This window comes from Xenopus tropicalis, chromosome 5, assembly GCF_000004195.4.
Source record: "Xenopus tropicalis strain Nigerian chromosome 5, UCB_Xtro_10.0, whole genome shotgun sequence".
Lineage (NCBI taxonomy): Eukaryota > Metazoa > Chordata > Amphibia > Anura > Pipidae > Xenopus > Xenopus tropicalis.
In genome coordinates this window covers 70,508,848-70,531,648 of record NC_030681.2, presented here as the reverse complement: position 1 = coordinate 70,531,648, position 22,801 = coordinate 70,508,848, and the positions used below count along the sequence as shown (strand labels likewise).

The window sequence follows — 22,801 nt, the reverse complement described above, 5'->3', positions numbered from 1 at the left end:
TTTACTAATCCACGAATGTCCGAAAAGCGTCCGAATGCGTATATTTCGTAATGATCGGTACTTTGCGACTTTTTCGCGAATTGTCGCGACTTTTTCGAGCTCTTAATACGAAAGTTGCGACAATTCGCGAAAGTCGTAATGCTATGAAAAAGGCGCGACAATTCACGAAAGTCATAATGGCAATGAAAAAGTCGCGACAATTCACGAAAGTCATAATGGCAATGAAAAAGTCGCAACAATTCACGAACTTTGTAATGGCTATGAAAAAGTCACGACAATTCGCGCAAGTCGTAACGGTTACGAAAAAGTCGCGACAATTTACGGAAAAGTCGTAATGGCGACGAAAAAAACGCAAAAAATACGAAAAAGTCGCAAAATGTTCGTTTTCCAATCCAAATTTTTCTCATTCGGATTCGTGGATTAGTAAATCAGCCCCTAAGACTTTCAAATTCAGCATGGCTAGGCAAAAGGAATTCAGTCAAACCTACATCCAATAGTGGTGGGATTTAAAACACTTTAATCTTATATGCTCGTGAATTGAACATTTCCTATATTAGCTGTGTACAGACATACATAAAGATAACTATACTGCAGAACGAAACTTTCATAATAAACAGATGCATAAATATATAGTAGCCTAATGTCCAATTTTGAGATGTGCCTGTAGTGAAAAAAAATCTATTCTTTGTTTAGTAACAACTAACAAAGCCAGTGAGAAAAGGGAATATGGCACAGAAGAGAGCAGAAGTCATATGAGTAGGTGTTACATTTTGCTATGTTACGGGTGCAGTGTGCAATGACTTTGCATGTGTGTATCCCCTTGGTTTATTTGTTGGCAAATTGCTGAGATCATCTACCAAATGGTAGTCGATAATAAATTCAGACACTAAAGATTTTTCTTTCTTATGCTCCACAGAATTTGGCAACATGACATTGTCAAATACCACTGTTTCAGAATTAGGTAAATATATTGAATTTTTACAATTCATGATGCAGCTGAAGTGACCCTTTCTTATATATTAAGATTTCTTCACCACTTTGTCATATAATGTTTCCTTTCAGACTCCATCAAGATACTGATGAGAAAAATGGCAGAGAAGAATAATATAAATGTAATAATTATTTGTTCAGTGATAGGCAGCACATTATTTCTTATCATTATTATTATGCTGTGCCTGCTAGATGCAATTTCAGATGTTAAACATACGTAAGTATTGGTTTTATCTCTTATATTTGACGCATTTCTTTTTCAAAGATTTAATGTTCTACTTTTTACATTTTCAGTGACACTGACAAACTCATTAGAACTGAGGAAGGTAAATATATTAGAAAATGCGTTTTCATTTATGAAAAACTATACTGTAATATAGGATTACTATACTGTAAAATGTACTTTAATTGGGAATTTGCTTAACATTTTAGATACACTTCCACTTTTAAAGAACTCTGCAGCATTCAGCTGCCAATGTTTTTCAATTGATTTTTTGATTTAAAAGGAAGTTTGAAATCGAAAAATGCAAATACAAATGTGTTTAAGATTGCAAAAAAAAATCTCTAATTTTAATACATATGTGTTCCTGTTGTTATAGGAAGAGTTACTAATACTGAAAATAAAAAGTAGGAGGCATCATCCCAATAAATATGATTTGTTAGTAAAGATGGTGAGTTATCCTTCATTGCTTATAAGCTTTCTGGGAACTCTTTAACATTATAAAAAATGCATGTCAGTGTATGTGACTTTTACTTCTAAATTATTTGACAGAAAATTTATAGCTAAGATTTTATTTTTTGGCATGTTATATTTTATATAAAAAATGTATATTTTAAAATGTTAAATATGTTCCCAGTAGAGAGAAGAAACCAACCAATTAGAATTAAGCTGAATGGCAACCAATTAGAATTAAGCTGAATGGCAGCCCAGACCGATAACAAGCACTACAACATGGAAACATTGAGGCTTAAAGGAACAGTAACACCAAAAAATTCAAGTGTATAAAAGAAATTCCAATATAATGTACTACTGCCCTGCACTGGTACAACTGGGGTGTTTGCCTCAGAAACACTACTATAGTTTATATAAAGAATGCAGCTGTGTAGCCATGGGGGCAGCCATTCAAAGGAGAAAAGGCACAGTCACTTAGCAGATAACAGATAAAACACTACTGTATTCTACAGAGCTTATCCATTATCTGCTATGTAACCTGTGCCTTTTCTCCTTTTTTCCAGTTTGAATGGCTGCCCCCGTGGCTACACAGCAGCTTATTATATATAAACTATAGTAGTGTTACTGTAGCAAACACACAACTTTTACCAGTGCAGGGCAACAGTACATTATATTTCTTTTACTTTAAAACTCTTTAATTTTTTGGTGTTACTGTTCCTTTAACCAAGTTGTATTTAAAGAGAAGAGGAGAGGAGGAGAGGAAGAGAGGAGAGGAACTGGAGGGATTGACATTGTTTCCCAGAGCAGTGCCCTTTTGCTACTGAATACAAGTGGCCCGTTGGGGACAGGGGGGCAGGGGCTGTGAATTGGTCCTGGGCCACTGACGTTACATTACTGAGGGAAACTTTTTAAAATGTTTGTACCATTTATAAATAATATTGTATTAAGTCAAATTCTTTTTTAATATTTGATTAAACATATAAAAATTCATTGGCCTACATATTTTGTCTATACATGTAAGCAAAGAACCAACTAACTAAATGGTCTGTCAAAAAATTAATAATTTATTTGTTTGGATTTATGAAGCCATACATTTTGTACAGGTATGGGATCAGTTATCTGGAAAACCATTATTCAGAAAATTATTACAGGAAGGCCATCTCCAATAGACTCCATTATAAGCAATAATTCAAGTTTTTGAAAATGATTTCCTCTTTCTCCATAATAACAAAACAGTACCTTGTCCTTAAGCCGAAATAAGACATTATTAATCCTTGGAGGTAAAAGAATCCTTTTGGGTTGATTTAATGTTTAAACTATTTTTGGTAAAATTAAGGTTTGGTGATCCAAATTACGGAAAAATCCTTTATCTGTAAATCCCCAAGTACCAAGCATTCTGGATAATAGATACCAAACCTGTATTAATCTTCTCTTAAATATTTTTTATTAATATTTGATTAAACATATAAAAATTCATTGGCCTACATATTTTGTCTATACATGTAAGCAAAGAACCAACTAACTAAATGGTCTGTCAAAAAATTAATAATTTATTTGTTTGGATTTATGAAGCCATACATTTTGTACAGGTATGGGATCAGTTATCTGGAAAACCATTATTCAGAAAATTATTACAGGAAGGCCATCTCCAATAGACTCCATTATATGCAATAATTCAAGTTTTTGAAAATGATTTCCTCTTTCTCCGTAATAACAAAACAGTACCTTGTCCTTAAGCCGAAATAAGACATAATTAATCCTTGGAGGTAAAAGAATCCTTTTGGGTTGATTTAATGTTTAAACTATTTTTGGTAAAATTAAGGTTTGGTGATCCAAATTACGGAAAAATCCTTTATCTGTAAATCCCCAAGTACCAAGCATTCTGGATAATAGATACCAAACCTGTATTAATCTTCTCTTAAATATTTTTTATTAATATTTGATTAAACATATAAAAATTCATTGGCCTACATATTTTGTCTATACATGTAAGCAAAGAACCAACTAACTAAATGGTCTGTCAAAAAATTAATAATTTATTTGTTTGGATTTATGAAGCCATACATTTTGTACAGGTATGGGATCAGTTATCTGGAAAACCATTATTCAGAAAATTATTACAGGAAGGCCATCTCCAATAGACTCCATTATAAGCAATAATTCAAGTTTTTGAAAATGATTTCCTCTTTCTCCGTAATAACAAAACAGTACCTTGTCCTTAAGCCGAAATAAGACATAATTAATCCTTGGAGGTAAAAGAATCCTTTTGGGTTGATTTAATGTTTAAACTATTTTTGGTAAAATTAAGGTTTGGTGATCCAAATTACGGAAAAATCCTTTATCTGTAAATCCCCAAGTACCAAGCATTCTGGATAATAGATACCAAACCTGTATTAATCTTCTCTTAAAGAAGAGGTATAATTTAATGTAAGTATAATTTAATGGAATATTATTTTCAGATTACTGACACAATACTGTCAGTACAACAATGCTCTGTCTCTCCAGAGCAGGTATCCCCAACCTTTTATACCTGTGAGCCACAGCAGTTTTGGAGAGCAACACAAGCATGAAAAAAGTTCCTGGAGGTGCCAATGAGAGCTATAATTGGCTATTTGATTGCCCCTATGTTGACTGGCAGCCTACAGAAGGCTCTGTTTGGCAATTACACTTGGTTTCATGTAATCAAAACTTGCCTCCTTACCAGAAATTCAAAAATAAGCACCTGCTTTGAGGCCACGGGAGCAACATCCAAAGGGTTGGTTGCTCACGAGCCACTGGTTGGGGATCACTGCTCCAGAAAAATGACATTAATTTAACAGCACCTCAGTTGGTGCAAGAACTTCCAGAGAAAAATTAAGATTAACTGTAAAAGGTTTGCAATTTTTTCATAGTATTATGTTTTTTAATTTTCCTTTTTCATTCATATGTGGTTAAACTATAGAAACATATATAACTATATAAATATAGTTAATGAAAAGTTTAATTCTGACAATCTGCACAAGAACACCTAGGGGCTGATTTACTAAGACACGATTTTGAATCCGAATTGGAAAAATTCCGATTGGAAACAAACATTTTGCGACTTTTTCGTATTTTTTGCGATTTTTTTGGCGTCTTTACGATTTTTTGCGTAAAAACGCGAGTTTTTCGGCGTCTTTACGATTTTTGCGTAAAAACGCGAGTTTTTCGTAGCCATTACGAAAGTTGCGCAAAGTCGCGATTTTTTCGTAGCGTTAACACTTGCGCGCAAAGTCGCGCCTTTTTCGTAGCGTTAAAACTTAAAAGGCGCGACGTTTCGCGCAAGTTTTAACGCTACGAAAAAAACGCGACTTTGCGCAACTTTCGTAATGGCTACGAAAAACTCGCGTTTTTACGCAAAAATCGTAAAGACGCCGAAAAACTCGCGTTTTTACGCAAAAATCGTAAAGACGCCGAAAAAAATCGCAAAATTACCGATCATTACGAAAAAAACGCAATCGGACGCATTCGGCCCGTTCGTGGGTTAGTAAATGTGCCCCCTAGTATAGTGTACATAAGGGAACATAAATATTTTCCATAAACTTTAGACAAAGATGTAGCTGGTGATGCCATGGCAATGTTAAACATTTTCATGTATACCTCAATTGTAAGATACAAGTTTATTAAAAAGAATACACCTAATCCCTCAGATAATGACATATCTCTCTCTTCACTTAAGTTTAAATGATCTTTCCCTTCTGTTCTGCTCCCTAGCTAATGTCACATCTCATTTTCTCTGACCCCAGCCTGTCCTTCAGAAACACCAGGGTTCTGTAATATGTATGTATATATATATATATATATATATAGATATATATAATGCAAAAAAAATCCCGCACTCACAGGGCTTACAAGAATAAAACTTTTTATTGGTAAAGTGTCTAACGTTTCGGCTGACACAGCAGCCTTTCTCATTTTGAGAAAGGCTGCTGTGTCAGCCGAAACATTAGACACTTTACCAATAAAAAGTTTTATTCTTGTAAGCCCTGTGAGTGCGGGATATTTTTTTGCTTTATCTCTATCTTTGGCATTCTGCACCCAGGCATCCGTGACCTTTGTGTGAGACTTATACAGCAGCGAAGAGATCCGCACTCACAGGACTTATAGCAGGGGTAGGGAACCTATGGCTCGGGAGCCAGACGTGGCTCTTTTGATGGCTGAATCTGGCTCACTGACAAAACTTTAATAAAAAAAATAACGGGGGGCGTGGCCTGCGCTCGGCGGATAGAAGACGTGTTCTAAGCCTTAGAACACGTCTTCTATCTGCCGAGCGCAGGCCACGTCCTCCTCCGCATCGCATCCGCGTCCGGCATCCTTGGCACCCACCCTACCTTGCCCCTGCGCTCGGCAGATAGAAGACGTGTTCTAAGCCTTAAAACACATCTTCTATCTGCCGAGCGCAGGCCACGCCCTCCTCTGCATCGCATCCGCCATCCTTGGGACCCACCCTACCTTGCCCTGCAGCATCCGCGGCCAAACATATTGTATGGCTCTCACGGAATTACATTTTAAAATATGTGGTGTTTATGGCTCTCTCAGCCAAAAAGGTTCCCGACCCCTGACTTATAGAATTAATCTGGTGTTTAGTCTTCTCAATAAACACCACATTAATTCTATAAGTCCTGTGAGTGCGGATCTCTTCGCTGCTGTATATATATATATATATATATACATACAGGTAGGGGATAACTTTTCCGGAAACCCGTTATCCAGAAAGCTCTGAATTATGGAAAGCCCATCTCCCATAGACTCCATTTTAATCAAATAATTCAGAATTTTAAAACTAATTTCCTCTTTTCTCTGTAGTAATAAAACAGTACCTTGTAATTGATCCCAACAAAGATATAAATAATCCTTATTGGATGCGAAACAATCCTATTGTGTATAATTAATGTTTTATTGATTTTTTAGTAGACATAAGGTATGGAGATCCAAATTGTATGGCGTACGTGTGTCAACAAGAGATCATTTTGAGAGAATTTTTTTGCCAGGTTTCACTGCAAAAAAAGGCCCATAGATTCCAATGCCTTCATTGAATCTTTCCTAAGGTAGCGGTGCCCAGTAGGTTACAAGGAGCAGCAAAAAAACTGGTAACTAAAAGCAGATATTCTGTTTTTTTTAATGGAATGTCAGTTGTTATAGTGCAGAGAGCATGATTGTATTCTCCGTACTAACGATGTGGGATTGGCATGGGGAAGCGGCCTCAGGAAGGGCACAGAGTCTAGAAATTCCACTGGTTACTATATATTTATTGTTGTCCATTAATTACAGCACTGCCAGGTTTCCTGGGTCAGAAGCACCATAGCAACCAGATAACAGTTTAATTTTGAAACCAGAACAAAACCCCAAATAATAAAAAAGAAGAACACATTTAACTTGCCAATTGGCAGCATATACAAACCACTTGGTTTGTCTAGACAGACTAGATTACAGGGAGGTCAGTCAAAACTTCCATCCACACAATACTTGCTGGGCACTAAGGCTAAAATTGGCCTAATTAGCAGACAAAATAATTATATTAGTTTCTCCTTTTTTTGAACAATATAGAGCCTAATTTACTAAGATTTTATACGGGTCATTTACAACCCCAAGGGCTGCAAATGCAAGAGTACTAAGGGCCACAAGATTGCATCCTTTAGTGCAGGGCAGGCATTAAGGACAGGGTCTTGATTGTTGCTACGCCTTCTGCCCCTGAATAAAGTGCAAGGTCTGGGGCACATGCCTCTCACTGCATGCATTTCTTGTGTCAACTGATATCTAATGCAGACAGCACTCAATTCAAGGTGCAGGCCACAGAGGCCTGTAGTTATTTGCACAATGCCCCACAAGATTTTACTTCCAAGATAGTCTAGGTTAACACAACTAGAGGGAATTAGATAAATACACTTCTTCCTAGTAAGCAGTTCTCTGTTGATATCTTGATGACAGATATACAATTAACCAATGAGGGAAAGCAATGATGTACTGGGTGGACACCATACCTTTCTACCTTCTGAGCCTTTACCTGCTTAATCCAGTTTGAGGGAGTATTGCATAACCCTGTGAATCATTTGTTTTGGACAAATAAACAAGTTCAGTTCTGTTTTACTGCAATAGAACCTTCTGGCGTCCATTCTTTCATTTACTTTGCACACAGCCTTAGAGAGTTGTTGTTGGTGTAAGTGGGAAAATTATTTCAATCTATCCATTTCTGCATTCACCTTACAGACATATATGGAGTTAGAGTGCTCATTTGCCATTTCTGCAGTGATTATATTGGCACATATGTGGTTAATATGCTGATTTCCAGTTTTTTTCAGTATTAATTACACTGCTATATCTGTTGTTAATATCCAGATTATCCATTTTCTGTAGTAATTATACTGCCACATCTGGGGTTAAATCCCCTTATCTAGTTTATTTAGTGACTCATCTAGGGTTAATATGGCTTGTTATCCAATCTTTGTAGTAATTATACTTGCACATCTGGGCTTTAAGTGACTGGAACCTTAATTACAAGTATATAGATTTTTATTTAGTCTCTCAATAATCACAGACTTTTTACCTCAATGTAGTCTCTAACAGTTTACCAGACATATGTTACCAGACATATACTTGCTGCTTAAGCCTTAATAAAAATGTAAACCCTATATTCTTCAGTATTCTCTAATACACTTTCGCATCCTGGGGTTGTGCCTAGGGTGGCACGGGACCTAAATGCAGCCCTGCCCCCCCCACCTATTCTATTACAGTCTGGCCAGCCAATTACACCATACTCATTGTTGGTTTCATATTGAGAAGGAAGGAAACCCAGGTCTAATGCTCCTGGCCCTCAGGCTTGGCTCAGGGTTGTTAAATATATACTATTTGGGAGACTACATGACTACCCTAACTGCTTCTCAGCAGCTGTGACCCCCTCCAGACCATGGACTGTGTCATGTAAGCTCTCTGGTTACCCCGTCCACATATTCTCTGTTCCTACAACTATGGAGAAAAATCTAATTTACCCTAGCCCAAGCTGAGTTGCAAGTGCTTGGCAGATGTCCTTTTAGATTTAAAATTTATGACATTTATGCAACTGAAAGTCAAACTAGGTAAACCTAATTTGCTGTTTTTAAGGTACCTTCAGCTCTGCCAGTCATTTAGGGCCCAATTCTCCTACTTGGGACTGGACTACTTGCCTCTAGGGTTGCCACCTGGCCAGAATTTTACCAGCCTAGCCAGTAAAATACAACCAAGGTCGGGGCTAGTATTACAGGTGTGGGACCTGTTATCCAGAATGCTTGGGATCTGGAGTTCTCCGGATAAGTCTACTAAAATGTAAACATTAAATAAACCCAATAAGATTGTTTTGCCTTCAGTAAGGATACATTATATCTTAGTTAGGATCAAGTATAAGGTACTGTTTTATTATTACAGAAAGGAGGACTTAGTGAGTATGAGAATAGAAAGGGTAGAAAGGGGCAGGCTGGGGTCAAATTCTCCAGTTATTACAAATTTACTGGCAAGTATACTGCAAGTAAATTTGTACGGGAATGGTATCTGTTATCTAAAAAATTATGAACTATATACTCTGTTTTAATCAGATAATTACAATTTCGTAATATGATTTCTTAGTAGTAGTTCTTCTGTAGTAATAAAGCAGTACTTTATACTTGATCCCAACTAAGATATCATTTAACCTTACTGAAGGCAAAACGAAACGATTGGGATTATTTAATGTTTACACTGTTTTTAGTAGACTTAAGGTATGGGATGTCTGTTGCTAGAGGTAGTAAGTGCTCCAGAAAATAGAATTGGGTCATCCATAAAATATCTGTCCACCATCCACCATCTAAATGCACCTTGGCTAGGAAAAGGTCTAAGAGAACAATAATATAATTGGTTGAAAAAAATAGTTTCTGTTTTACTGCCTTTACCAAGGACTCCAACCTGAGGGCTGGCCTAAACAAATTGAATTAGAATAAGTACTGTTAATATCAGAAAGGTTAGACCAGGCCTATGAATAAAGAAAAATTATGATATGTGCCTAAAGTAGGACTGCATATGTAACTAGAAAGTTTGAAAATAAACTTCATGTTGGTTTGAAAATGTGAAGTCACTGAATGAAATCTGGTCTGTTGTTGGCCCTGCCCAATTTTTGTAAAAGTTATACAGTTATACAGTTATATAGTAAAACCACTGCGAAAAGTTTGGAGACCCTGGTTTTAATAGTATCTGAATGGCAGCAATTTAAATTTTCCCCACTGAAAGTCAACGGGTGACATCTGATTGGTGGCTCCCCCCACTTCTAACCTGGGACTGCAGTTACCCAGTGACTAACTCAATAAAGTTTAGGGACCCTAGGATTAATAGTTAAAGAATGGCAGCAGTTTAAATTGAAACCAATAAAAGTCAATAGGTAAATTGTGATTGGTGTGTGTCTAACTCTGAACTGCAGTTACCTGGTGACTAGCTCTGAAAAGTTAATATTTAAAGAATGGCAGCAGTTTAAATGTAAATGTATGAAGTCTATAGGTGAAATCTGATTGGCTGTTGAGGGCCTGTCCACTTTTCTAAACTTGGAACGTAGTAACCCAGTGACAAACTGTGCAAAGTTTTGGGACCCTGACATTAAACATGTGAGAATGACAGCAGTTAAAATTTCCCCACTGAAAACAGTGAAAGAAATGTGATTGGTGGCCCCTCCCACTTTCTCTAACCCTGAGTACGTAGTCACCCAGTGACTGTGCAAAGTTTGGGAACCCTGGCATAAAACCAATAAAATTCAATAGGTGAAATCTGATTGGCTGTTGGTGGCTCTACCCACTTTTCCAAAACTAAAACTGCAGTTCCCTGTTGACCAACTGTGAAAAGTTTGGGGACCCTGGTGTTAATACTGTGAGAATGGCAGCAGGTTGAATTTCCACATTGAAAGGCAATAGGTAAAATCTGATTGGCTGTTCACAGCTCCGCCCACTTTTGGGCCTCCAGCAATCATCCCATTTTCATTCAGGCTGCCCCATGACTATGTGATTCAGGTTTGGTGAGTGAAGCCTCAAAGCTGTAAGATTGGCAGCTGTTTTAATTTCCCCATTAAAGTCAATGGGTGAAATTTGATTGGCTGTTTTTGGCCCCTCCCACTTTGGGTTGTCTAACAAATGTCGCTGTTTTATTCGGGGTGACCCCATGATTATGTTATTCAAGTTTGGGGGGTGTAGCTTCAAAGCTGTAAGTGTGGCAGCAGTTTGAAAACCTTCCCTGTCAAAGTCAATGGGAAAATTGGGGTGTTCGGAGGGCCGCGACAAAAAGATGGGGGCAGGGTTGCTTAGAATAAGCTGACGTTGAAGAACTGTATGTTGGGTTTTTCAACCCAACATAATGAATCAAAGGTCCAAAATGTGATCCAGGGCTAGTATCCCAAAGCAAGTTATCAACAGGCAGTATTTACTGGTTTACTGTTTAAAAGTAAAAAATTAGTTTGTTTGGATCACAAAACCTAGGGCAAACGTGTCTTTTACAACACACACCAGAAAAATTTGACACAGGTAATAGCAGTTGTATTCACACACACAATATATATATATATAGCTTTTCCGCAAAGGCATATATGTAAAAGCATGTAAAAGTTGAACTTTGCCCAGGTCTAAAATGTGTCCATGAGGCTCTGGAATCTGCCCAGAATCTGCCTTCAGTATTTATTTGTGTGTGAAAGGTGACAGACTTTGTAACCTTAGAGCCCATTGCACTGATAAGAGCATACTTATGAAAATCCATCACACTGCTTGACAAACCTGAAACCAGTAACACGTGTGCAGGCTTCCACCATGATCTGCTTTTCTTTTCTACTTCTTATGTTACTTAATGCCGATCAAAGTCGTGCCTTGGACAAATTTATTGCGGCCACCTATGAGCATGCTGTCATACTTCCAGAAAATACATTAACTCCGGTTACAGAAGAAAAAGCTTTAGAGCTAATGAACAGAAATATAGATATACTGGAAAAAGCCATTAAGTCTGCAGCAACTCAGGTACACATATATACAATGCCTCCTATATTTCAAATTGCATAATGCTTTTTTGTGTTTATGTTCATCTTTGAATTACCTCAAAGGTAAAACATATAGCTTATTACTCCACATTTGATTGCTTATGAATTAGTTTAGAATTCAAATGTTTAAAATTCATATTTTATTTATAATTATGTAATATCATAATTTTTCATTGAGTTGGAGTTACCTCTTCTTATAATGAGGATAATAAGGAATGAAAGTTGTACAGATAGTAGTAATAGTTATTATTGAAATAATGCTTTACCCTCTCCAAAGCAGAATTACTAGGAAGGGAACCAAGTTTGCATACAAATTATGAGAGGGTCTCTACATTATAGATGTGGATTTAATTACCGGATATATGTAGATCAAAAACCCTGTACTACAATGAATAGCCCCAGTAGAGATGAACCCACATCTTATCAAAAACTTGTTTGACTGCGGTTTATAACCACATTATGTCCCTTAGCTCATGGGTCTTGCCTCGGAGGACCTTCTTGTCTGCAAGGTGTCTGGCCTCCCAAACATATACTAGGGGTTCCCAGTCCTGCTTGGCTAGCTGGCCAATTCCTAACTCGTGTTCTCCAAGACAGTGCCACATAATCTTCCCTTAAGATTTCTATCTGATTTCTAGCAGTGAGCACCACTCCTGAGGAAAATTCACTCATGCTCTTGGAATCATTCTTCTCCTTGGATTACTTTAGCCAAAGAGGCTTTAAGTATATTCCTTCTCCTATCTGCTCAGAGTAATGCCCTACACTTGCAGGAACTGGGGGACTACCCTCTGTCAGAACCTTATTTAGGCATTTGTGTATGTATGAATGCATCAATGTATATTACATGGATATACCAAAATGCCAAAACCAAAGTGTATTAAGCATATTCATCATCATATCTAAAACTGACATTTGTGAATACCAAAGTGATAGGGTAAATAAATACTACTACTAATCTGACCGGTTTCGTCGTAAGTTCATGAAATGGCAAAAAAATTGCGAAATGCGGCTACTTTGCGACTTTATTGACACAGCTGCAATTTATTTGACACGACCATGACTTATTTGATGCACCTGCAACTTTTTTGCCACAACCATCACATTTTTGACATTACTGTGGGATTTTTTGCCACAACCTCAACTTTTCCCTCACTCAGCGAACTTTGGTTGTGCCAAATTTTTCCACCAGTTTTGTAGCAAATCCATTCCTGCCAAAAAATTTGCTCATCACTACTTTTATTTTATAAATACGACTATAGGTACCCTTGCAGACAAATTATCAGAGCACACAAGATGAACACGGTGGACTGTTTGGATGAAAGTACCTTTAATGAATGGCATCAATATATTCAATATTTAGTTTGTAAATGAGCCTTATTGGCTTTTCTATTCAGAGCTTCAGTAAATTATATTCTACATTTTTTCTGCTTCATTCTTAGGGTGCACATATTATTGTTACTCCAGAAGATGGCATTTATGGCTGGATATTTACCAGAGAAACTATATATCCTTACCTTGAAGATATTCCAGATCCAGAAGTTCATTGGATACCTTGCTCTGACCCTGAAAGGTGAATATGGAAAAAATGGATAACAATAACAATGGGTCAACTTTAGCAAAGATTTCAAAATACTTTTTTTTATGGAAAATTGCTCTCATGGATAAAGACCAATAATACCATGATAAGCCCCAATGTTATATGACTGTGACAGGCTCTTGTAAACTGCAATGTTATAATCATTAAATTATTTAACATCCACAGGATCCTCTCCCCAAAAGTCAGGACTTTTGGGGAGAGTATCCTGTGGATGTTTGTAATTTAAAGGTGAGACCAAATACTTAATACTTATATGGCCTCATCTACTGGGATGGACAACAAGTTCCCATCATGTGGTGACATTAAACATTAAATGGGACATAGCCTAATTTTAGAAAACTCTGTATTAAACAACTTTCAAACAACTTCCCCATATAATTCTATCTAACCTTAATGAACTTCAGGCTGTACTTTCCTTTTCAACTGAACTCCTGTGAAGTTTGAGCCACCAACACTGCTCTCAGTAAATCAGTAGCCTCCATGTCTGTTTCTAAGTCAGACATAGTGCAGTACCTGTATTCCCTTGGTAAAAACATGATTGTGATCCCTTATTCTTGTTTTGTTGCCTGAGCAGGAGAGCAGAGGAGGCATATATGTCCCTTTTAAATAAACCCAACAGCATTGTTTTGCTTCCAATATGTTATTTAGTTAAAATGGACTCCATGAGAGATACCCTTTTTGTAACTTGGAATTTTCTAGATAACTGGTTTCCAGATAAGGAATGACTGTAAATTCCCTGTTCCATCAGGCAGAGTTTTTTCTTTTAACCTTTATTTTTAAAGCACAACTTTATGAATTACTGACCCCTAATCATCCTAATTCTACTAGTATTCTTCAAAAAATATAAGCCTTAATCACCATTCTCTACCTATAAACCAGCACAATTTGTTGGAGTGGCATCAACCCTGTACAAATCAATGGTCATTAATAGCATTCCACTGATTTACTTCAATGATGTAACAGTATATAGCATGGGGGAACAGACTGATGCAGTGCTGGGCTTCAGGTTGGGGGCATCCAAGGCAAGCACCCCCACTCCTCTTCTGCATCTCCCATCCCTTTGTGCACCAAATCACATGCAGAATATTTCAGATGAGCTGAAACCAGGGAAAGGTAGGCAAAATAGGTACTTCCCAGCACTCCCCTACTGTTGCTTGCCTCTTCTGCCTACCCCTAGTCTGGCCCTGCTGTGATCCATCTGTAATCCCACATTCTAAAATCCCACCTTCCCTGTACTAAACTGTTCAAAGCTATTGCTGAGTACAGGTATGGGACCTATTATCCAGAATGCTTGGGACCTGGGGTTTTCCGGATAAGGGGTCTTTGCAAAATTCGGATCTTCATAACTTAAGTCTGCTAAAAATCATTTAAATATTGAATAAACACAATAGATTTGTTTTGCCTCAAATAAGGATTAATTATATCTTAGTTGGGATGAAGTCCAAGGTACTGTTTTATTATTAAAGAGAAAAAGGAAATCATTTTTAAAAATTAGAATTATTTGCTTATAATGGAGTCTATGGAAGATGACCTTTCTGTAATTTGGAAGTTTTTGGATAACAGGTTTCCGGATAAGGGATCCCATACCTGTAGTAGGTTTTGGTAATTGCACTGGTGCATTTTAGCACCTACAGTATGTTACTAAATTGGCCCTGTATGCTGTACCTCACCAACATTTTTTGTCTGTTTTACTGTCTACTTCTGTATTATGAAGTCTTTGTGTCTATGTGTCTTTATTAATGATGGGCGAAATAATTTGACAGGCATGGATTCTCAGCGAATTTCTGTGTTTCGCCATTGGCAGATGCGTCTGCGTCAAAAATATTGTCGCTCATCAATAAATTGTCACATGCGGCAAAAAACTGTTGCGCGCATAAAAAGAAATGACTCATGTCTAAAACATTTTTTAGGGCACATCAAAAAATTGTCATGTCTTTAAAAAAAATGACATATCTGCCAATTTTTTGAGGCGCAACATTTTTGGTGTTTTGCAAATCTTTTCAAAGATTCGCAAATTTTTTCGACAAAGCGAAACAGGACAGATTCACTCATAACTACTCTACTGTATATCTGTATGCATCATTATGTAAGTGTTGTATACTGACACTTCCAAATATTTAATAATGATTAGTGTAAATATGCATAGAAGTCTCTCCATAGAAAAGTCTTTATTTGTGAATTCCAGGTTTGGACGAGCTCCGGTTCAAACAAGACTAAGCTGTATAGCAAAAAACAATTCTATTTATGTGGTTGCAAATATTGGAGATAAAAAGCCATGCAACATCTCCACTGTGGGATGCCCAGAAGATGGCCATTACCATTACAATACCGCAGTTGTCTATGACTCTGATGGAAAATTAGTGGCACGGTACCACAAGGTATGTTTAATTCCTAATTAAGTAATTTGTGGAAATAATGCCTTTGAACTATTTCTTTAAAAATGCTTTATTGAAAAACAACATCTTTTTACCCTTTTTACTATTAAAATGTCAGCTTTTGTATCAACCATGGGAGAGATATATTTCCATACAATATGAAAGTTCAAACTGGCCCATCATGATTTCCAGCAGTTTAAATTTTTAGTGATGAGCGAAATTTTTTGGCAGACATGGATTCGAGGCGAATTATGCGGAGGCGTTTCGCCATTGGCAGATTTTTTTGCAAAACAGGTGCAAAAATTTGCCATAAAAAAAAAAGTCAAGCGTATCAACAAATAATTGCACGCATCAAAAAACAGCATTACACATATTTTCGCTGTGAATTTAGCAAATTTTTCAGCAAAGCAAAAGAGGACAGAATCCCTAATCACTATACATTTTAGCACATTTATTAACACTTTTCTAACTATCATGCCTTAAAGATGCCTGCATATGTATTGCCCTATACTAAAAGCAATTTAGCAGCACCAGTTTAGAATAGAATTCTAATGAAACGCTATTAATCTATTTGGTTGGGTAAGCAATACATTCATTCAGCCTATGTATTCCTGGAAACACATTTTATCACTAAAAACATGTTGTTCCTTTACTTTTGCTTGGAACTTCTGTAGAATGAAGAATCCCTAATAGTGCAAATTGCATTAGGTTTGTTGAAACCTAATAACATTTATTATTTTTGTTTCACGTGGAATCTCATTTAGATCTATTTTACAGTACAACCTTTTTCTCGGAGAGACCCAGTTTAATGTACCACCTGAACCAGAGATGGTGACCTTTGAAACACCATTTGGAAAGTTTGGAATCTTCATCTGCTTTGATATACTTTTCTACAAGCCAGCAGCAGCTCTGGTGGTTGATCACCAAGTAGATACTGTACTGTTTCCCACAGCATGGATGAACGTTCTACCTCATCTAACTGCTATAGAATTTCATTCAGCATGGGCTATGGGAATGGGAGTTAATCTACTCTCTAGCAACACTCATAACACCAGCATGAGAATGACAGGTAAGAAAACTATATCACATGGGCATTTAAAGAATTGCTGCTTATTACAATTCAGCATTAAAGGGCAGCTCACATTGAAGCTAATTTTAGTATGATGTAAAGAATGGCATCCCAAGATAACTTGCAGGCAGGCTTTATTTTGTATTTGTAGCATTTTTATAATATCGAACTATTTATTCTGAAATGTATGTGTTGTCTGGTGCTAAAATGCCAGTTACCCTAACAACCAAGCAGCGTTTGGAATTGCAGGGAAATGAAAATAGATTGATAACATGATTCTTAATTAATAAATAATGTGCTTTCTGTTTAGATGGGCCAGTAATGCTAGCAACTAGGTAGCATTTTAAATTAAAGACTGGAAAAAAGGCAAAAAATAGATATACATCACAAGACCAGAGAGAATGCAAAAAGAATATCAACTACATCTGGTCTCAGAATATCAGTTACACACTTTGGGGCAGATTTATCAAAATGTAAGATTAGCGCTCACCACATAAAACTTTTTCCACTTTCTGTTTATTCCTATGCGATTTTTAAACGCATATTTATCAAACTTTAAACTTTCATCCACTGATAAAAAGTCGCGGTGACTAATCACCCCGTGTGTCTTCGCCCTAAATGTTAAGGTGAACAGCTTTTTAAGCTAGTATGAGATCACAACTTAATAACAGCTTTATTTTCTGATATAACAGATAGTAATCTGCATCATCTACAGTACCCTACACTAAAATAAACTTCATTGGTTTCTTATATGGGTGATGCTTTCTACCTTTATAACTTATAAGTCATATTAATTATATAGGTATACTCTATGTGCTGATTGAAGGAATAGGGACCCCAGGCCAGTTATACTAAAATGATTTGTAATAAATATGCATCATCATATAGGTGTAATATAATACATCTAGCTGGATTATTCGAGTTTTATATAGGCTGATCTTCACAGCTGAAACTAGCAAGTGTAATTGTTCACAGAAGATAAAACATGGCATGCTGTTATAAAAATTGTATATAGTTTTCTTTTGAGCCTGTATTTTAAGGAATTGGTAATTCAGGTATTCATCCTGAAATTATTATTTATATTAACTTCTTACGTTTCTGAATTATTTTTTTCAGGCAGTGGCATTTTCTCACCAGAAACCCTTGGGCCATATAACTATAACATGGACACTGAACACGGCCATCTTATATTGTCTGAGTTGAGTGCACATCCACGAAATTCCTCAACATTCTTTATTCATAACTGGAGCCTTTATGCAAACAGCATTGCCCAATATTCCCCTGGACCCAATGTTTTCCGCGGACACTTGTTTTCAGATGAATTCACCTTTACTGAACTCACTGAGCCACAGGGAAATTATACTCTTTGCCAAAAAAATCTCTGCTGCCATTTAACTTACACAGGAATGGAGAAGATAACTGATGAGGTGTATGTACTTGGTGTTTTTGATGGCCTTCATGAGATAGAAGGGCAGTATTATTTGCAGGTAATATTTCTTACTGTTTTGAAAAAATATAATTATATGCTTTTAAATGCTTAGTAATTAGCTGCCCCAAAATATAATTACCAGTGATACTATTATTATGGGGCAGGACATTTTCTTAACTTATGCATTTGGTACCACTATTGTATTAGTTGCAGTAATTAAATAACTAATTTAGCAGATCCAAAGAGTAAGCTTTTTTTACACCATAATTGCGGATTGTTCGATTGCCATTGCCTCAGTTCTCTGTGCTTCTATGGCATGTGATAAGGACAAGGCTGGCCTTCTCTCTCAGATTACATTCCCCTGGTAGCAAAGTTTTTGTTAATTAAGCACTAGGGGGGAGATTTACTAATCCACGAACGGACCGAAAGCGTCCAAATGCGTTTTTTTCGTAACAATCGGTATTTTTGCGACTTTTTCGCCGCTGTCACGAATTTGTTGTATATTTTCCGCGACTTTTTCGTCGCCGCTGAAAAAAAATTCTTAGTGTTGTGCCGAGTACGAAAGTTTCGGATTCATTCAAGCTTCGGTATCGTGACTTTCCTTGGGCCAGGTTGGAGCTGCACAGTGCCATTTATTCCTATGGAAAGCTTTCAAAATTATGCAAAGTCGGAAAAGGTTTTTTCTACCATTACGATCGTTCAATACGGAAAAGTCGCGACGGCGACTAAATAGTCGCGCAAAATACGAAAAATCACGACGGTGACGAAAAAGTTGCAAAAATTTTGTTTCCAATCCGATTTTTTCCCTTTCGGGATTCGGATTCGTGGATTAGTAAATCTCCCCCTAGGGGGTCACAATTTTGCACCCTGGGGGGAGTTTATTCTTTCAATACCTTTTTCTATTCTCCTTTCTTTTTCCCTTTTTAGACCCCCACCCTCCTAATGCTTTATACAACCCTTAGCAGCTGCTAAAAGTTGGCATAGACAGGCACTATTTATTGGTCTGTATGGGCCTTTGTGAAGTTGAAAAGCCAGGACCTATTTTAAATGCCAGTCTGGACATGCCTCTCAGATACATTTTATTCCACCACAGCTGTTTTCACCCTCTCCCTCAGTTATGTCTTATTTCTGTGCACAGCATGAGTTTACCCCTCCTTTTTAGCTGCCATTTGTATTCTTCCTCCTAATTTAACCATCATATGCCTTTATTCCCCTGCTATCTTAAAAGAACAGTTCAGTGTAAAAATAATACTGGGTAAATAGTCCACACAAAATAAAAAAATGTTTCTAATATAGTTAGCCAAAAATATAATCTATAAAGGCTGGAGTGAGCAAATATCTAACCTAATAGCCAGAACACTACTTCCTCCTTTCAGCTCTGTAACCTCTTTGTTAATCAGTGACTTGACAGGGGGCCACAATGGACATAACTGTTAAGTTAGTTTTTCTTTTGAAAACAGGTCAGATTCAAAAGCTTAACAGTTATGTCCCATATGGCCCCCCCTGGAGTCACTGATTGATTACTGACCTTTATCGTGTTAAAGTGCTGCAAAGGAGGAAGTTGAGTTCCAGCTTTTACTTTAGGTATCTGTACACTCCAGTCATTATAGATTACATTTTTTGGCTAACTATATTTAATCCATTTTTTTATTTTGAGCAGTCTGACTATTTACCCAGTTTTATTTTACACTGAACAGCTCCCTTAACCTTAATTTTTCCACAGCCAAGTTACATCTAACATTTTCACAATGTATGTTGCATAATTTCAAATTTAAAATAGCATTTGCATTCAGTAGAGCTGATTTGTGCTACAGTGTTTCTGAAGTCAGACAAGCAGTGATGGAATAGCAAAGGACAGGCAGATACTGCTCTTCAAGGAAAGCGATAGCCCCAGAATGAATACCTAACCAACAGATAGTTTATATTATGTTAAGTGACCTATGGCAATTTTCTATTTAGGATTATGCAATAGCACATACTACTAAAAAGTATATTTTTAATAAAAAAGGTTTGTTTAGATGAAGCAGGGTTTTACATATGAGCTTGTTTATGCAATATATTGGGGTTGTTCCTTTAATAGGAACAAATCACATAACAAATAACTCTAAAACCATTCATATTTTTTCATTCACATATACACAGCTTCATCTCTAGTGTGAATGCATGGAAGTTGGATCTCTGGTTCCCATGGGTCCAGTCAGAGAAAAAACCCCATTAACATTTTCTGAAAACTCTTCTTCTGAGGGCAGGACTAGGATACCATGTTGTTGTGCTGATTCCTTCTACTGTCTTGTTCTTGTATTACAAGACAGTTGCAGATTCTGGAAGTTATATTCATGCTATAATATAATTTTGCTGTGGTCTGAATTTGTTCCAGATTTGTACTTTATTAAAATGCCTAAACACTGACATAAAATCCTGCGGGGAACCTGTGGAAACAGCATCAACTAAGTTTAAGTCATTTTCACTCAGTGGTAATTTTTCTACATCATTCGTATTTCCAGAAGTTTTGTTAAACAAAGTTCATCTGGCTACAGGAATGTTTCAGGTAAATCCATAATTGTATATATAATAATATAATAACCTTTTCCAGTAGATAAATGACTGTGGGACTTAAGGAAATATGTGTGATATGTAGCATTAATAACCCTACTATATGAGTCTGTAACTGCCATACAGTATGTAATAAAAGGCACTTTTGCTCAGTAGCAGTAACCCATAGAAACCAATAAAATGTCTGCTTTTAAATAGGTGACCAGTAAATTCTACCTGCTAATTGTTTGTTATGGGTTACTGCTCCTAGTGCCTTTTATTACATAACCCCTTAAGTTCAGTCGTAATGTATACAAGCATCAGCATCTAAGGTATCGATAGAAATTCACTCTTTATTAATCATGTTAAAATTATAATCACAATTGTGGACCATCCACCTTACTCGTTTCATGGCATCTTTCTACTTCATCAGTAGCTTTTGATGAAATGGTGTATTGTATATGTTTTGATATTGTTTTGTTTTCTGTATCTATACAAATATCAGTTTATAAATACAAATATTCATATATGGTTCTGTTTTTTTTTTTTTCAAGAGGAATGTCTCACCATAACAGAATTATTGCTGAACAGCTACTAATGCTCACTTGTCTCAGGAAAGATAATGACTGAAAAATTTCAACAACTAGCCTCTTTCAACTAATGGCTATGGATTTGCAAAACCCCTCTAAAAAATCTGGTTCCAAAAACTTCACATCATTTAGTTTTAGTAAAATACATTCACATCATTCAGTCACTTTAGAAAGCTTTTTTGCATACCTCTGGCTACATATGTTGGTATGGAATTTTGCAATTAAAGGAGCACTAAAGCTTAACTAAGGAAGTAGGGCCGGAATGTTGAACATTATGTTTTGGGCTTCTGCACCAGCAGGGGTGTTTTTGGCCCCTGAGCAGCCCGAGGCAGCCCCTACAATGCTGCCCCCCCCCTCGTCCACGATGCTTACCTTTACAGCCCCGGAGGGGGTCCGCATCGCTAGTGTAGAGCAAGCAATTGCGCTCTCTACACCGGCAGAGCCAAATTTCCATTTTAAAAACCGGCAACCACAGCCCTTTATCAGGGAAGATCTGTGCCTCTAAAGATGCCCCCAGTAGCTCCCCATCTTCTTTTCTGCTGATTCACTGCACATGCTCTGTGCTGCTGTCAGTTACTGAGCTTAAGGGCCAACTCACAATATACTAAATATAAAATATAAATGTCACAATTTAAGGCTGATTAGTAAATAATACAGATTAATGCTACATGGCAATTCTAAAACCAGTGCAATTAGCATACAAAAGTAATAATCAGCCCTGTATCATCAGCTTACAGTAAATGACAAGGAAACCTCACTTTCTTGATAATTTGCCATATACCAACAGCTGCCCAGAAAACACTGAGCGTGTGAGTGTCACTAGCAGTTCAAAAAGAATCCAAGATGTGGAGCTCCTGTGACAATTTTGAAGGCCCAGATCATTATCAATACAGAGATGCTGAACATTTAAGATGAAGCAATAAGTTCAGTATATAAAACATGGCATTTCTAGCCATATTCATTTTTAGGGTTTAGTTCTCCTTTAAGTAAACAGATCCCTAAATGCTTTAGGGCCTCTCAAACAAGCGTCTGAATTTTTATTTTCTTAAACCTTAGGTATTGCCTGATGGACGTCTTACAAGCGGTGATAGTATTTCCCAGAAGCCTCTTTTAAGTGCTACACTTTTTGGAAGGTGGTACGATAAAGACCCAGTTGCTCATGATGATACAATATTTCCTGACTCAAAAGGATGTCCCTGACCTATTCTATCATAACCTTATGTGTTCTAAGCTTTTGCCAACTTTTTTATTTGATAACAAATGTTATAGTTATTGTCTCCTTCTGTATTTGTGTAGTTATAAAGTCACAACTATACTGTAGGCTGGTTATTTTCAAAATAAATTCTTGTTCTCACTCACAATTATTATATCTCAAACATGCAAATACTGACTAACACAGGAGGTATAGAGGGCCCTGCTCCTCAGAACTTATACACATGTTAAAAATAGTTCTGTTGAGGAATGCAGATATGTCTGGACTTCTACACCGAAAGCTAATGTTTGAGAATAATGTGTGTAAGTC

At 36.8% G+C, this 22,801-nt stretch overlaps 1 protein-coding gene across 1 annotated transcript; it reads left to right on the top strand.

Annotated features, from left to right (window-relative positions):
• The first annotated feature begins 11,387 nt into the window (after positions 1 to 11,387).
• Positions 11,388 to 22,594, top strand: vnn2 (vanin 2). The gene is made up of 7 exons (NM_001011263.1): positions 11,388 to 11,670; positions 13,127 to 13,257; positions 15,470 to 15,662; positions 16,437 to 16,728; positions 17,845 to 18,215; positions 20,535 to 20,705; positions 22,336 to 22,594. The coding sequence occupies exons 1-7, from the start codon at positions 11,467 to 11,469 to the stop codon at positions 22,477 to 22,479; spliced, it is 1,506 nt and encodes a 501-aa protein (NP_001011263.1). The 5' UTR covers positions 11,388 to 11,466; the 3' UTR covers positions 22,480 to 22,594.
• The last annotated feature ends 207 nt before the right edge of the window (positions 22,595 to 22,801 follow it).